The sequence below is a fragment of the Phodopus roborovskii genome, unplaced genomic scaffold (assembly GCF_943737965.1).
Source record: "Phodopus roborovskii unplaced genomic scaffold, PHOROB, whole genome shotgun sequence".
Classification (NCBI taxonomy): domain Eukaryota; kingdom Metazoa; phylum Chordata; class Mammalia; order Rodentia; family Cricetidae; genus Phodopus; species Phodopus roborovskii.
In genome coordinates this window covers 803189-820968 of record NW_026126547.1, presented here as the reverse complement: position 1 = coordinate 820968, position 17780 = coordinate 803189, and the positions used below count along the sequence as shown (strand labels likewise).

The 17780-nt window shown below is 43.3% G+C and overlaps 1 protein-coding gene across 1 annotated transcript in view; it reads left to right on the top strand.

Moving 5' to 3' along the window:
* The first annotated feature begins 6463 nt into the window (after nt 1-6463).
* The window catches only part of Nudcd3 (NudC domain containing 3), an 88296-nt gene continuing 76979 nt past the window's right edge, over nt 6464-17780 (top strand). Inside the window, exons 1-2 of the mRNA XM_051200543.1 lie at nt 6464-6794; nt 13037-13359. Of these exons, the coding sequence (XP_051056500.1) occupies nt 6603-6794; nt 13037-13359 (515 nt within the window). The 5' untranslated portion in view covers nt 6464-6602. The remainder of the gene's footprint in view (nt 6795-13036; nt 13360-17780) is intronic.

Below are 17780 nucleotides of genomic sequence, written 5' to 3'. Positions count from 1 at the left end.
TCAGTTTCAGGGGATTTGACACCTTCTTTTGACCTTCACAGGCACCAGGCATGCATGTGGCACACATGTGTATGTTCAGGCAAAACACACATATACACAAACAAACAAATTAGTCTTTTTAATTTTGTTTTCAAGACAGAGTTTCTCTGTGTAGCTTTGTAGACCAGGCTGGCCTAGAACTCACAGAGATCTGCCTGCCTCAGCCTCCTGAGTGCTGGGATCAAAGGCGTGCACCACCACCACCACCCAGCTTCAAACAAATACATCTTTAAAGGACTAAAAAAACATCTCCAGGGTCAGTGAGATGGCTCAGTGGGTAAAGGTGATTGCCATGAAGCTTGATGAGCTGGGGTTGATCATGGAACTCACAGGACGGAAGGAGAGAACCAACCCTCCCAAGTGCTCCCCTGACCTCCAGTTCTCCCAAGTGCTCCCCTGACCTCCAACTCTCCCAAGTGCTCCTCTGACCTCTACGTGCATGCAGTGGCACCCCATCCCCCACAATAGATAGATAATAAAATGTAATACAAAATGTGACTCTCCATTCTAGGATGGGGCAGGCTGTAGCTTAGTGGTAGAGCAGCAGCCCTGTGTGCATGAGGTGCTCTGTGCAGTCTTCATCACTGCAGAAGACAGTGAGTACAAAGATGCTCCAACCTTGTCCCTAACATCTTACCATTTCCAGTAACATTATCTTCGTTTATCAGCACCTCTGTGCACATTAAAAGACACATCTCCATTTCATAACAGCAAGTCTTCTAACGTGGCATCCTGAGAACAGAGAGTGACCCCACCTTGGGCTGTGACATTGTAGGAGACCAGGAAAGGCAAAGGGCATCTACTGTTTCTGGCCCGAGGAGGAGGTTCTCACAGCACTTTGGCAGTTCTTGACCTCATGTGGAAAAATGCATTCAGTCTGGCCTCTAGATTCAGCAACTATTCAACTGCTAAGCCTGTTATAGCCAGCTGTGTGTCTGTCAGAAGGCTGTGAACATCTGGTATGAGCAAATTTTCCAGCCTGGGTCTTGTGCCTGGAACACAGGCTCATTGGCTTCAAGTTGCCCAATCTGATCCTGGCACATCAGTTGCTGCAGAGACAGAGAAGATGCCTTGCTCTACACTGGAGAGACATTCAGGGGTTAAGAGTACTGACTGCTCTTCCAGAGGTCCACAGGCTCACAGCCATTTATAGTGGGATCTGATGCCCTGTTCTGGCATGCAGATAGAGCACTCATACACATTAAATAAATAAATCTTAAAAAGAGATACCTTGTTTTTTGTGAAGCCTAATAAATATTTGTTGAACAGAAATTGTGTTTCCATCACATGTCCTGCTATGGCTGCCTCTGGCTTTAGGGCAATTATTTGCATATGACACAATGATGCACGTATCAGGGAGTGGTTTATGGAAATATGTTTTGTTCTATTTTTCTATTTTCAAGGAAATTGCTTTGTGACATGTTCACATGCCTCATGAGAGCCTGTGATGGGTTGGAGCACTATCCTTCACTGTGAGACACAGTTATAATATGGGCCTTCCCCTCACTTGTGAAGTAGGCACATTTGGAGAACCTGCTGGAGAACTTCAGGGTGCATACAAGATTGAGGACCCATTCAGTAAACTACTAGCTCCGAAAAGGTGCTCTGATAGGGTGAGATTTCCAAGGAATATTCCAGATCACCTTTTGAGCCTTTTCACTCCTCGTGTCCAGCTTCTGTTCAGCTGAGGATCAGCTGGAAATGATGGAAATGAGCTCTGGAACCTACTCTCTACTTACTGGTCCACCAACTCCTTGTGTATCTCACTTTACTAGTTGAGGGTCACTGGCAGTCCAGGGAGGATTAGAAATCTAGTTAAAGGAGATCTGCCACAGAATAGAGATTGAGTCTCACAAGTCACATTGTCAAAACTTTACAGCTGCAGGATAGACAAATGGGTTTGGAGAACAAAACAGATTCTACTAAGAATGACATTTCAAATCAGGGAAGAATAGACTGCTCAAGCACATGGTATGGGAGTGGCTAATGAGCCATTTGGATAAAAATAAAGTAGCTCCATGTCACGACACACTAGCAATAAAAACAGATAAATGAACTGCCCTATGCATGCTACAAGAGAAAAATCTTCCTTAGTCTTATATCTAGCTGTGAACCCTGCAAGCTACAACTGGCCTGGCAAGATATGTCCACAGGGCAATAGTGACATGAATGTTAAAGGACTAACCAAACAATTTCCAATTTTTAAAAAAGATATATTTATTTATTACGTACATAGTCTGTATCCCTGCAGACCAGATGAAGGCACCAGATCTCATGACAGTTGGTTGTGAGCCATCATGTGGGTACTAGGAAATAAACTCAGGACCTCTGGAAGAGCAGCTAGTGCTCTTAGTGGCTGAGCCACCTCTCCAGCCCCCATTTTCCAACTTTTAAAACAATCTTCTTCATTTGTTTATTTATTGATTGATAGGTATGCATGTTTAATTTGCATCTATGTATTTGTACCGTGTGCATCCCTGGTGCCTGTGGATGCCAAAAGAGGGTATCAGATCTCCTGAAACTGGAGCCATGTGGGGTTCTCTGCGAGAAGCAGCAATGCTCTTAACTGAGCCATTTCTCCAGTCCCCTTCCACCCCATAAACTGCTTTCTGATTGGACTTAGCTCTGCAAGATAGAACACATGCCAGGTACCATTAACTGGGCTAAAAACTTGCAGCTAACTAGGCCATAGGCCATAGAGGAGAACCTAGTATTCTTCTGTTCAATAGACAAGCTTTTATCTTTATATTCATAGATCAGTGCATCTCTCAACATCCATCAAAGAAGCTTCTTTTTGAAGCAGGTGGTGATTAATGCACCAACCAACAAATGGTCAACAGGCAGAGAATAAGAGATTGTGGAATGCTCAGCTCTCAACAGGGCATTATATCACATCCCCTCCCTACAAGGCTCAGAGATCATTGTGGAAGAAAGACTAAGAGTCAGAGGGAGTGAACCATTGTAGTGAAACAGTATTTGCCATTGGATAGGGCCATTGCACTCATGAACTTACAGGGGCTGGGACTGCATGCACAAGACCTGCATAAGATCAAGCTAACCAAAACCTTAGTATGGATGAGGGAGGGGCTCATGAAGTGCCACTTCTAGCTGTGTTGCTATTGATAACTGGTGGCTACACACATAGAGTCACTTTTCTAGGGTTGCAGGCCCAGAGAAGCTACCCATGTTCCAGTAGATGGTTCCAAACCCACACACATATAGGTAGCACTGAATGGATTCAGTGGGTATAAAATTGAAGAGAAAGAGAGAGGTGTGGGGGGAGAGAGTACGTGTACACAAAGTTGGGAGGGAAAAAAGTTATTTGGACCTGGGAAGGTTCTGGAGGGGAGAGAATAGGGGGTAGATTGAAACCAAATACACTATATCCATGTATAAATATTAAATAAAACATTTTAAAATCCACAAAACTATAAAACCTTCCGAAAAGAACATAGGGAGCCTGTATAATCTTGGGAGGACACTATTCCCAAGGATAGGCTCAGGAGCCATAAAATAAAAGCGAAAGATTTGCCCATATTAAGACAGGAACCTTCTGTGATAAAAACAAAAATAAAGTCCTAAAGAAAGCTGATGGTGGAGATTGAGGAAGACACATGATGTTGATCTCTGGCCTCCACATGTAGATATGTGGGCATGCACTCCTGAACATGTATGTATTCACCATACATACCTACACACACACACACACACACACACACACACACCAGTTAATAATAAAAAGATAAGGTCCTTTTGTTGTTGTTGTTTATTAGCTCATTACTTCTGATTGCTGCTGAATGGTTTTCATTTCATGAACCATTACCCTACTAAGGGCCTCTTGACTGCTTCTAATTTTTAGCAGTCATGAATATTTCTTTATAGGTTTTTCAATGATTATATTTTTCAAATGAGTTGGGCAAATATATGGTAGCATGTTTGCTGCACTGTAAAATTATGTTTAACTTCCCACTCCTTTTTAGGTCTTCCTTTCTTCCTTCCTCTTTTTTTCTCTCTGTCTCTCTCTGTCTCTGTCTCTGTCTCTCTCTTTACAAGGTCTTCACTGACCGTGGATTTGGCTAGAATGGATGCCATCATGTCCAGGCATCCTCCTCTGTCTTTAGAGCACTGGGCTTATTAACACACACTGTCACACAAGGCTTTTTACATGGATGCTCTGGATAAGAATGCAGATTCTCATGTTTGTACAGTAACTGAGCCACCTCTCCAACTTCCATTAGGAAGAAAACGCTTTAGGAAGAAATGGCACAGTTACCCACATACTTACTACACTACCTGTGTATTCTTGTTAATCCTCTGATGCTGAACATAGGGCAAACTTTTTTTTTAAGATTTATTTATTATGCATACAATCATAAAATGTTTGTCTATATGTATGCCTGCAGGCCAGAAGAGGGCACCATATCTTATTACAGATGGTTGTGAACCACCCCGTGGTTGCTGAGAATTGAACTCAGAACCTCTGGAAGACCAGCTAGGAGTGTTCTTAACCACCATTTTTATTTTTATTTTTTTCTAGACAGGATTATATAGTGCCCAAGTTGGCCTTGTAGATGAGTAAGTAAACCTTTAATTTCAGGTTGTCTCCATCTTCCTAGCCCTTGGTTTACAGGCATGGGTCACTACACACAATTTATATAGTGCTCAGGGACTCCTGCACATTAGCCACACGCTCTACCAATTTAGCTACAATGAAAAAAAAAAAAAAGTAATGAAAGGACATGACTGCTCCGAGGTGTGGTGGAGGAGAAGGTTTATTGTAGATATAAAGGGAGAGCACAGCCAGAGGCAGGGACATCTGGGAGAGTCCAGAGCGGATGTAGTCAGATTTTTCTTTGGGCTGCCAGCTCACAAATAATGACACCGAGATTTATTATTAATTATAAAACCTTGGCCTTAGCTTAGGCTTGTCCTACTAGTTTTTTTTTTTTTAAAGATTTATTTATTGTGTTTACAATGCTCTGCTTCCATGTCTGCTTCAACACCAGAAGAGGGCACCAGACCCGATTACAGATGGCTGTGAGCCACCATGTGGTTGCTGGGAATTGAACTCAGGACCTTTGGAAGAGTAACCAGTGCTCTTAACCTCTGAGCCATCTCTCCAGCCCAGTCCTACTAGTTCTTATAACTTAAATTAACCTGCCTTTATTAATCTACATTTTACCATGTGGCCTTTTACTTTCCTTTCATTCTATATGTTTAACTCCCTGTTAGCATCTCACCTGCACTTCAATCATCTCCTCCTACTTCTGTCTCTGCTTGGAAGTCCCACCTATGCCTCCTGCCTAGCTATTGGCCACTCAGCTCTTTATTAAATCAATCACAACAATATATCTTCCTACAGTGTATACGTATCCCACAACAAGTGGACAAGTGGACATGACCGGTAGACTGAACAGGGCCATGTGAGGAGAGGAGGGAGGGGACAGGAGCCATAGTAACTTGGAGTCAATAGGCTAGGAGACTAAGAGGCCAAAAGGGCAAAAATGACCTTGTAACCAAAATGCCTGGGTTATACAGGAATCAGAGAAGCAGGAGGAAGGGAAAGCCCAGCCCTTATGGTAGGAGGCACGGTATGGTGCCAGGAGGACCCTGTAACAGGTAGGGACTGGGGGAGCCTCGTGGCCAGAGTCTGCTTTGATATGTTAATAGACACTTTAGCCATTTGTCTGGCGTTTGAGATCAAACATGTGTCCCTAGTCTTTCTTTCTTTATTTGATTGATTGAGACAGGGTTTTACCTGGTTGGCCTAGAATTTGGATGCTGGGATTACAGGCATGAACCACCACATCTGTGCAATTTTACACAAATGTTTTCTTTAAATGTCTATATTCGGAGCTTCAGAATGATCTTTGAACCAGCTTTATACTGACTTATACTTTGACAAGCACTTATTGTGAATGACGTGTATACACACACATACACATGCTGATACAGACATATACATTTTACAAAACCATACTCTTTTTTTCTTCTTTGAGCTTCTCACACTTTTCTTATCCTTTCAAGTCACCTTGAATTTCTTCTGGTGCAACCTTCTGCATATCTTTCATAGTTTTGTTATTAATATAAATTCTATACAACCCTATAATATTTCTTTCCTTTTCTCTTGTTCAAAAACAAAACGTGGTTGCCTTGGCTTTAAGAAGGTACTCCAGACACCTAGGCAGGAATTCTATGTATAAAGAAGAAAGGCTCCCAGACCTCGTGACATTTCCCGTGCACACGTCATGTTGCCGTCATCCAATGCTTCCGCCCTCTTCAAACATGGCTGGCAAGTGCTCTCCGCACCGCGACTATGGCTGTTCTCGCGTGTAGTACCCATACTGAGTACCTAACAGTCTCCTTTAGGCAGATATCGCGGCGGAGGAGACCCAGCAGAACAGCAAGGAAGACAACAGGTTACCGCCAGCAGTAACAAGCGCGGACCGGAAGTTCCGCGTCCTCGTTGTCCGGGGGAGCCGTTAGGCACGCACGCCGGAAGTGGCCAATTGGCCAGTGTGAGGCGGTGCCCACTGTGTTCGCGTCCCTCGGGCAGTGGAGCCATGGAGCCCGGGGCTGCTGAGCTGTATGACCAGGCCCTGCTGGGCATCCTGCAGCACGTGGGCAATGTCCAGGACTTTCTGCGCGTGCTCTTCGGCTTTCTGTATCGCAAGACCGACTTCTACCGTCTGCTGCGCCACCCTTCGGACCGCATGGGCTTTCCGCCCGGGGCCGCGCAGGCCCTAGTGTTGCAGGTGAGGTGGGGAGCGAAGGGCCATTGGGGTCCTGCAGGACCTTATTCCAGTTCCACTTTCTAGCACCAGATCTGCCCCTGGTTCTGCCCTACGCCTCTGAACAGCGCCACTCCTCATCCCAGCCCTTCAGATTTTGCGGTTCTCGCTGAGGTGCCAAAGGCGATTTTGTTTAAATGGTCAGACATATGAAGCGCGAGTTGGTTGTCAGCGGTGCGCGCTGCTTTGGGAACAGCCTGGGTATATGCGGCACATTCTTAGGTCTTAGAAGCTATCTGCCAGCCTGCCTTTGAGGGCCTCTGAGCATCCTGTGGGAGTCCCAAGAATGGTATAGGGGTTTTTGCTAGGCTGTATTAAAACCGTGCAGGCGGGAGGGAAGGACTTTCCCAGAGGCAGAAACTTGAATATTTCAGAACTCCCGGGCTTAGGAGGTGGCAAGAATGACCGGTATGTATTGATTGGTGGGTGTGGCCGCTTGCCAGTGACCTACTAAGTCTAGTATAATCGAAATGATTATAAAATTTACATTTAAATTTAAATATGTACGCCCCAGGTTAAATTTATTGTTTTTAAAGCGTTGGTAATTACCGACTGAAGCTGTCTGGACACCTTTTAAAAGTTGTTTTGTTTTGAGACAGGGTTTTGTTATGTAGTGCGGATTGGCTTGGAACTTGCCAGGTAGACCAAGATGTCTTCGAACTTAAGGTCCTCTTTCCTCTGACTCTCCAGCGCTGGGATTATTGACATTGTTGAGTGTAATAATAAGCAAACGTTTAGCCGGGCAGGGCGGTGCACGCCTTTAGTTCCAGCATTCAGGAGGACAGGTGGATTTCTGTGAGTTTTATAAATGCCAGCCTGGTGTACAAAGCAAGTTCCAGGACAGTCTCCAAAGCTACACAGAGAGAACCCTGTCTGGAAAAACAAAACAAACAAACAAAAATTAATGAATGTATTTAACACTCAGCTGTAGTATAGGGTGTGATGTGGGTATTTAAATAATGGTCTGTCTACTCATGACAGGGTTCAGAAAATAAAGCACAGAAGGTAATAGAGAACTCTGCTAGATCTCTGTGTGGTAGAGCTGTTTGGAAGGAAGTAATAGAGATGATAGTTATGGAACTGAGGAAGTATTGTAGAAAAGGTTAGATTTTTTTTTTTTTTTTTTTGGGATGAGATTAAAGTATTGCAGGAGTATGCTTTGGCACACCATTCATTAATCCCAGCACTTGAGAAACAGAGACAGGTGGATTTCTGTGAGTTCAAGGTCAGCCTGGACTACAAAGTGAGTTCCAGGACAGCCAGGGCTATACAGAGAAACCCTGTCTTGAAAGAACAAAACAAGCAAACAAAAAAAGTATTGAAGGGAGCATCAAGCTTGCCGGTTAGAATCTGATTCTGTAGTGCCTGTAAAGTGCTTCCTGCTACCGTCTGAAGTCTTACTTCAGTTTGTGGGCTGATCAGCTGCCACTTTCCTTAATTTCTCAGTGGAAGAAACCAAAGCTTAGGGCGCTCTAATAACCATCAGCACAATGGTGAGGTGGTAGGTGGGATGGTCTGACAATGAGGCTCTGTTTCAGAATGGAAACTGATGAGTTACTGGTGTAACAAGCCTCATCAGTGGCCCAAGAGTCATTTGAGTAATTGGAGAGTGTGAGAGATGGCTGAAATGGAACCTTACGTTACTTCATACTGAAGTCTTGCTACTTGATCTTCACAGCCTCTCTGAGTTTGACTTGCCAGATCAACAAGGTTGATCAACACGGAGCTGGTGTTTGACTTTCTGGTGTAGGACATCTTATTTTAGCTTTAATACAATTTGAGGGGTTGGCTCTTGTTTCTCTGATGAACTGACAGAGGTAGTGTATGTATTTACCCTGTAACTATAAAACAGGTACTTCTTAAAGACAGCTTACAATGTGGTGACTATTCTATTGGAGGTAGGGAGAAGAGGAAGGGGAAGGGATAGACTAAAGATTCCAAGATTCCAAATTTGGGTGACTGGAACAGTGACATTCATTAATTGCACTGTCACTTGGATTGGGAGACGGGGGATAGTTTTTTGGTTTTAGGCAAGTTGAATTTGAGATTGCAGACAAATTCTGACTTATAAGCTGTTGGAATTGAGGAACTGGATCTTGGATAGAGAGGGGCTGGTGAGGTCTGATAGAGAAGAGCCCAAAGTAGAGGATAGCTGAGGAGCAGTCACAGTGAAGGACACTGAGTTTCACTGAAGCTCAGGGAACAGTCTTTTTTATTTGTTTGTTTTGTTTTGTTTTTTGAGACAGGGTTTCTCTGTGTAGCCCTGGCTGTCCTGGAACTTTCTCTGTAGACCAATCTAGCCTCAAATTCACAGAGGTCTATCTGCCTCTGCATCCCGAGTGCAGGGACTGAAAGGCATGTGCCACCACTGCCCACCTACAACAGTCTTAAACACAGCTTTAAGAGTTTTTGCTTGTCTTTACCCCCTTTCCCTACATCTAGGTTGTTCTCAAACATTAGCCTTGATCAAGAGACTTTTTCTTTTCAGTTTCTTTCAAACAAATATTTATTGTTCACTGCTTTGGATCCTGGGAAACAGACTTTTAAACTGATGTGAGTTTCTGGGTTTTTTTTTTTAAAATTTAAGTTTTTTGAGAAAGGGTCTTACCATGTACCCTTGACTGGCCTGGAATCCACTATATAGACCAGACTGGCCTCAGACTCAAAGAGTGTGGGATTAAAGGGGTGCACCACCATGCCCAGCCAACCAAGAAACTTTTAAAAAGTACATATTCTTAGCCAGGTATGGTGGCACATGCCTTTAATACCAGCACTTGGGAGGTAGAGGTAGGTAGATTTCTGTGAGTTCAAGGCCAGCCTTGTCTATGGAGTGAGTTCCAGGACAGCCAGGGCTAGTACACAGAGAAACCCTATCAAACTGTTTTTAAAAAATGCATATTCTTGGATATTTTCATTGAGTAGATCATAGTGAATCTGGTTTTTTTTTTTTTTTCCTAAATTTATTTTTGTAACTTACAGAAAGTCTTTGGCAAGAGGCGCTTGTAAGGTGGGTCCATTATTGATAAGGGAGTGATATTAATTATCAGTCAGGTGAGTCACATAGTACCCACACAGCATTATCTCATTTTTACTCATCTTTTTGTTCCTGATTCAGATCCTAAGATTCCTTCCTGTGACTTCCTCTCTCCCAACTGTGATACCCAGGGTCTCTGTGAACATAGACAGAGAAAGTTTGGTTGTGTTTTTGTGTAACTTGAGAGTACCCTGCTGGTATTTTGGGGAGTGGACTGTTTTGTATGTGCTGTTTTTTGTTTTTGTTTTATTTTGGTCAGCTTAATAGAAACCAAGGCATCTAGAAGGTGGGAATTTCAATGGAGGAAGTCTGCGGGGCGTTTCCTTGATTAATGATTGATGTGGGAGGCCCAGCTCAGTTTGGGCAGTGTCATCCCTGGGCAGGAGGTTGTGGACTGTTTAAACAAGCAGGCTGAGCAAGTCAGTAGGTGTCATTACTGTGCTCTCTGCTTTAGTCTCTGTTTTGAGTTCCTGCTTTGACTTCGCCTGATGATGGACTGGAACCTCTAAACCAAGTAAACCCTTTCTTCCCCACATTGCTTTTCTTGATCATGATGTTTTTTACGACAACAATAGAAAGCAAACAGTGCTGTTGGTGTTATTTATTTATTTTATAGACAGGGTTTCTCTATGTAGCCCTGGCTGTGGCTGTCCTGGAACTAGCTCTGTAAACCAGGCTGACCTCAAATTCAACAGAGATCCATCCGCCTGCCTCTACCTCTGGAGGGCTAGAATTAAAGGCATGTACCACTACCTCCCAGCTTGCTTCTTCTGAGGTCTTATAGCAGGAATGAAATTTGTGAAAATCTTGTTCTGTCCCATTATATATTAGAAAAATATTAAGAAAAAAGTAGTTTTGGCCAGCTATTGGTGACACACACCTTTAATCCCAGCACTGGGGAGGCAGAGGCAGGCAGATCTCTGAGTTCAAGGTCAGCATGGTCTACAGAGTGAGTTCCAGAACAGGCTCCAAAGCTACACAGAGAAATCCTGTCTCGAAAAACAAACAAAAAAGAAAAAGAAAAAAAAATTTTGTTTGACATGTCAGCCAGCACAGTTGATAACTCCTGGAACCCAGTGTAAGAGTCAGTGCTTAGTGGAAGTCTTTGTAAGGAGAATCAGGAAGGCACCTGTATCTTATTCCTCTTTTAACTTACTGGAAAAGCTTACCGAGTCCTCTGAGGTAGCTTATTGAAGGTCATGGATACCTATTCTAGGCTAGGACTCTAACTTGACCAAGGTAAGGGCTGTGAACATATGGCAGCTGGAGCTCTGGAGTGGCTTGAGAACTGGATGGAGCAGAGGGCAGATGGAAGAGGGTCAGCATGCAGAGTTGAAAAGGCCTCAGAAGGATGAGGACTCTCAGGCCTTGGTTTGGAGCAGCCTGTGGTAGCAGTCTGTGGTTAAGGGAGACACTCCTACGTGCCCACTTTTGTAGTTAAGTAAGTTGTAGATCTGGGTTGTTAGAGATAGTGGTTTTGAGTACAGAGGACTCAGATACTTGTTAGGATGGTCACTGGAGAGAAGGTAGTCAAACCAGGTTACCTGTGCAGTAGAAATGATTTGTTTATAGGTGTTTTCTCTTTTTGGAGACAGGATCTGACTGTATACCCAGGATCTGACTGTATACTCATGGCTGGGCTGGCACTCCTTATTTATACCAGGCTGGCCTGGAACTCTGCTGGGTGCTGGAATTAAGGACATGTGCTATCATGCCTGGCCTTTGTCTCCAGGTTTAACCTTTTAGGATTTTATTTTATTTCTGGTTATAGTGCCTTTTTCTGTTTGTTATGTCCTGTATAATTTTTTTACTGTCTCCTTTCATTGACAGACCAAGTTACCTAACCTGTCTGAGCCCAATTTTTCCTCATTTTAGGATGTTGGGGGTCTTTTTCACAGGTTTTTTTTTTTTTTTTTTTTTTTTTGGTGAGAGTTTTGAGACTGTAGAAGCACTATAGTTTGTACATTAGTACCTGTCTTCAGTTTTGTCTTCTAAGCAGTGTCAGACACTGCTAGTGGATGCTTATAGTGGCTTAGCCCTTTGGAACTGGTCCTTCCCACCCTGTCCCAGGTCATTCCTACAGCCTTTTCCACCTCTGCCTCATGCAGGGCTTCTCCCTTTTTCTTGGTGATCCTTACTCCTTGGAGCTGTGGCGGTTTTTCCAGTGGCCCCATGGGAGACATACTCCTTTCTGGACCAGCTGAGAACCTGATTCTTTCCTTCTATAAAAGGCAATACTTCTTACTTCAGAAGTATTCCATCCCACCACAGCTTGTGACAGCATCAGGGTTCCATAATGCCCTCTTATATAGGAGTTCTGTCCATGTGAATCTGTACTTGCTCATGACTAAGCAAGCATTCTTACTTGTTTACTTACAGACCTACATCCCCTGCCCTTTAGGTGTCATTGTTTAATGGTCCCAGCACCTTCATGGATGTGACTATGTCCCAGAAAAGGTTCAAGGATGCGTCTACATTTCAAGGAGGACTGTTAGAAAATCCTGTTAGAAGTCTCAGGTGATGGGAGTGAGTTTACATTCCTTGTACACTGTAGACCCAGAGAGGGTATTTATGGAATCAGGTACTCTCTCCTATATCCCCTCAGCTGTCATTTTGGAAAGGGTAGCAGTAGTCTGGTAAGACTGAGTGCATTTTGTAGGTTGAAGTTCAGTTACATTTTCTTTTTTCTTCTTTTTTTTTTTTTTTTTTGAGACAGGGTTTCTGTCTAAGAGCCCTGGTTGTCCTAGAATTCACTCTGTAGACCAGGCTGGCATCTAACTGGCTCTGCCTCCTGAGTGCTGGGACTAAAGCCATGCACCACTACTGCTGGCTTTTTTTTTTTTTTTTTTTTTTCACTTTTTAAGCCTGAACTGCTGGTACCTTCATGAATCCACAGTATCAGGATAGTGTGTTCTTCACATTGCTGGCAAGGTTGATAAAAGTAATGACAACTAAAGACGCTTAGTGTTTCATCCTCAGGTTTGCAATTTTGTTAAATTTGGAACCTTCTAGAGAAGGAGCATTTCCTACTAGCTTTTGGTGAAGTTATAGAACATTTCCATTTTGCTTTGGTTTACTGCTGTCTAATTCTGTACTTAGTAAATTTTGTTATATTTCTATTTGATATATGGGGGCAGGTGAACTGATTGTTGGATTGATGCTTCATATTTAGGTGTTTAAAACATTTGATCACATGGCTCGCCAGGATGATGAGAAAAGGAAGAAGGAACTTGAAGAGAAAATCAGAAAAAAGGAAGAAGAGGCCAAGGCTGTGGCAGCTGCTGCAGCCGAGAAGGAAGCCGTGCCAGTCCCAGTGCAGGAGGTAGAGATTGATGCTACTGCAGAATTGAGCGGGCCTCGGGAAGTAGAAAAGTTGGAGTCCCCAGGCCCACAGGGTCCTGAGCACAAGGTGGCCCATGGCTTGGAGGAGGCAGAAGCTCCAGGAACTGTTAGCAGTGCTGCTGAAGGCCCTAAGGAACCCCCTGTGCTCCCCAGGTAGGAGCGGCTCCTCTGCAGTGTCCTCCTATCTCTGCCTTGATAAGTTTGCCTATGATTGGTTTTTGCTTCGTGTGGATTGTAAGATAAAGTTTGGTTGGGCGGTGGTTATATAATAGAAATTTACTTTCTAATAGTTCTAGAGGCGAGAAACCCAAGATTAAAGTATTGTCTGGGTTGTTTGTTCTAAGGCCTCTGTCAGTGGCTTGCAGACGGCCATCTTCTTGTGTCTTCATATGTTTTCATGTTCTTGCCTGGCTCTTAATCTGCTGTTCTCAAGCTTTATCTGACATACAGTATCAGACTGCCTTCCATCCATGGATTCAAGGACCTCAAGTTGGCAGACACCTAAGATGTGATTTTAATAGGCTCTGGATCAGTCCTGGAGCAAACATTGACTTCTTTAGAAAATTTCTGGGAAAGAGTGTCTTTCTGTCACGGAACTTGTAAATTAGCACCTGATTTACGGAGCTGTGGACACTATATATATGAGTCTCTGGTGCTGCTGGCTCCTCCTCAGCTGCCTAGTCATTGCACTACAGTGCCAGCTTCCAGCTCCAGGCTCAATGCTACTTCTTTACCTCAGCATTTGTTTAGCTTTCTCTTTTTGCAACTTGCACAGCAGTGCTTTAGATGCATATTTGGGTGCCCATTTAGCTTCAGTCTTCTTACTTTTCCACTCTTTGAAACAAATTAATGATATGTTCACAGTCATGTAGCCAGTTGAGGGCCAGAGGCAGAATTGGAGAACTTGTTGTCTATCAAAGCCCTTATTGTATCTGTGTGTAGGCTGAGCCACGGCATCTTGATTTTGGTTTGGATCAGTATGGAGCATTCAGCCTAGGGCCTCACATGTGCTAGGCAGATCCTTCACTACTCTGCTGAATGGATGATTCCTCCAACCCCCCCCACCAAAGGACTGATATATATCTGAAGAACAGTTTAATATAGGGCCTCAGCTCACAACCTGCCCCTGCTCCTTCCTAAACATTATATCACTTCTCCTGATCTATTGTTATTTATTTTTAATTTTATGTGTATAGGTGCTTTGTCTGCATGTATGCCTGCGTGCCACATGCAGGTCAATGTTTGTGTAAGCTGGACAAGGGTGTTAGTTACATTTGGGAACTGCCCTGTGATTTCTGGGAATTGAACTCAGGTCCTCTGGAATAGCAGCCATTGCTCTTAACTACCAAACCATCTCTCTAGCTCACTTCTCTATGAGGTTCTTTAAGCCTATCTTGTGGAGCTTTTGTGAATTTTAATTGAGCTAAGAGTCAGGTAGCAAATCAGTGACAGAGCTTGAGTATAAAGCATTCATTTGCATCAAGCTGCATGGTGTGCTTCTCATGTTCTAGGAGTTGAGTGCACCTAGACCTGCCCGGTGGAAAGAGTGGGCCCTCCTTGTGAAGCTTGTGCAGTGTCTGCTGGTCAGCTGTCATCCTGCTGCCTTGTCTCTTTCCTAGATAAATGTACTTTTTCCTTTCTTGACAGGTCTGTTTCTTTCATCTCCAGCTTCTGTTCTGTTCTTTCTACTCCTTGTATTCTCTAACCTGTTTTTTGGAGTGTGAGTATAGTTTCCATTTAGTGAAGCAAAGTAAACAACTTGAAATGGCTTATTATTGAGTAGGTAAAAATCAGTCTTGTAAAGATAGAGTATGGCAAGGCCCATAGAGTCTAGCTAAATAAGGAGTTTAGAGAAAAATGTTGGATGTGTGAACAAGGTGATGGAGAAGGAAGTTGGTATTGAATATGGAGATATTTCCTTTTAGCTTGAAGAACATTTTTTTTTTAACTAAAAGTGTTTTGTTTGTTTATTTTTGTTGTTTGTTTTTTCTGTAGCCTAGGCTGACCTCAAGTTTTTCATGTAGTCCAGGCTGGCTTTACATTCACAGTCTTTCTGCTCCAGGTTTCTGAGTTCTGGGTTTGCAGTCATACGCTACCATAGGAAGCCCTTAAGAATTCTTCCCTCCACACTCTGTAGAGATGGCCTCACCCCTCACCATGGGTGTGAGAGAGCTGGCGCTGGTGGCATGGGCCTAGGAGAGCTGCCTCTGGCCCTCCCCTGAGGGAGGTAGTCCCAGTGGCCTGGACTGACCAAATCAGCTACCACCCAGACCCACATCCAGGGCTTTGAGTTTTCCTACCCCACCATCTACCCCATCTATGACCTGCTGGGAGCTGGAGAGATGGCTCAGGGGTTAAGAACACTGGCAGTTCTTCTAGAGGTTCTGAGTTCAATTCCTAGCACCCACATGGTGGTCACAACTATCTGTAAGAGGATCAGATACCCTCTCCTGTCTTGCAGGAACCCATGCAAGTAGAGGACTCATATACATAAATAAATAAATCTTAAAAAAAAGTTAAAGTACTGGTCCTGTGGAATTCTAATATTCTAATCGAAGGATCTCCATGACTTGGGGCAATAGCAGGGTATCTGAGAGGAATTAAAAAAAAGTTAAAGTACTGGTCCTGTGGAATTCTAATATTCTAATCGAAGGATCTCCATGACTTGGGGCAATAGCAGGGTATCTGAGAGGAATTTCTGTGAGGGTCCAGTGTTGATTGTGTATCAGAACCCAGAGACTTTGACCAGACCAACAATGCACTACAAAAGCATTTGCAAGTAAAGTTGAGTGGACAAAAGGGTGTATTGTGCTATACACCACAGCTCCCAGTGCCACTAAGATGAATGAAGAGGTGTTGGAGAGGCAGGAAAGATGGAGGGGCAAAGTAGTCTTTCCTTTATTTATTTTTGTGGTTTTTCGAGACAGGGTTTCTCTGTGGCTTTTAGAGCCTGTCCTGGAACTTGCTCTGTAGACCAGGCTGATCTCAAACTCACAGAGATCCACCTGCCTCTGCCTCTTGAGTGTTGGGATTAAAGGTGTGCAACTGCCTGGCTTAATTAATGTTTTTTAAATTTTCTTTTTGGGGAGATGTTATTGGGGGTAGGGGTGGATATGGAGGGACTAGGAAATGAGTGGGATTATGGTGCATAATGTGAAATTCCCAAAGAATAAAAAAAAATTATGTTCAAGGAAAAAGATAACAGTTTTAAAAAAAGAGCTTTTTTTTTTTTTTTTTTTATACAACTCTTTTTTTTTATTTTATGTGTGTTGGCTTTTGCCTGTATATGTATCAGTGTGAGGCTGTTGGATCTCTTGGAACTGGAGGTATAAACAGTTGTGAGCTTCCATGTGGGTGCTGGGAATTGAATGGAGTCCTCTGACAGAGCAGCCAGTGCTCGTAATTGCTGAGCCATCTCTCCAGCTCCTCTTAAGAACTTTTTTATTTCTGGTAGTGCAACTCTATTGGTGATGAATTTTCTTTTTATTTTGAGTATTTTCCTGCTTCTTTACATGCCTGGTAACTTTTGATTGGATATTAGACATGTGTTGTTATCTCTGTATTTCCTTTTCTCCTTTTAAAGAGTGTTGAGTTTTGTTCTTGAAGGCATTTTTCCTCCCTTCAGATTAGTGTGACTTTAAGAAGTTCAGTATGTATGTGGGTGGAGAGGGTTAAAATGTACCTTTAGGTGGTGTGTGGTGGGGCATACCTTTAATACTTTGAAGCAGAGGCAGGTGGATTTTTGTGAGTTCAAGGTCAGCCTGATTTCCTGATGTACATAGTGAATTCCAGAACAGTCAGAACTACATAATGAGACCCAGTCTCAAACAACAACAAAAAGATGTGCCTTTTATTCTAGGGCTAGTTTATCTCAACACTTGCTCTTTTGTGTCTATCTTCTCAATGCTGGAGTGTTCAGTTCTTCAGAAAAGTCTTCCCTGTGTCTGTACCTGTGTGTCTATATCTATAACTCTAACACTTAGAGTAGGAAGATCACTTAAGTTTGAGGCCAGCCTAGTTTATAGAAAGAGTATCCAGCCTGGGCTACAGAGTGAGAACTGTCTCAAATATGAAACAAAAAATACCTTACATTGTTATTGTGTGCCTGTCTGTTTGTAAAGTGATCTTGAAGATTGCTGATGTTGATATTGCGAGAGTCAGTTTTGTTTTTAGTCATTTAAGCAAGGTTACAATATCTAGTTACTCAAATACCTGTGCCAGCATTGCTGAGGGCATATGTAGGTGTAGTTGAGGTCTGGAGTAGTTGACTTTAAGCAGGGGGTGCCCTATGTGAGTGGACCTGATCAATCAGCTGAACTTCCCTGAAGTAGAGGAAATTCCTTCTGGGATAGCATCTGCACTTGGTTTCTGGAGAGTTTACAGTGGCCTGTGTGGATTTTGGACTGACTGGCTTAGACACTCCCCCCCCCCATAGTCATGTAAATATATTTAAAAGCATTTTGTTTCTTCTTACATCCGTACGTCCGTCTGTCCGTCCATCCATCCATCTGAGACAGGGTTCCTCTACATAGCCCTAGCTGTCCTGGACCTCTATGTAGACCAGGCTGTCCTCT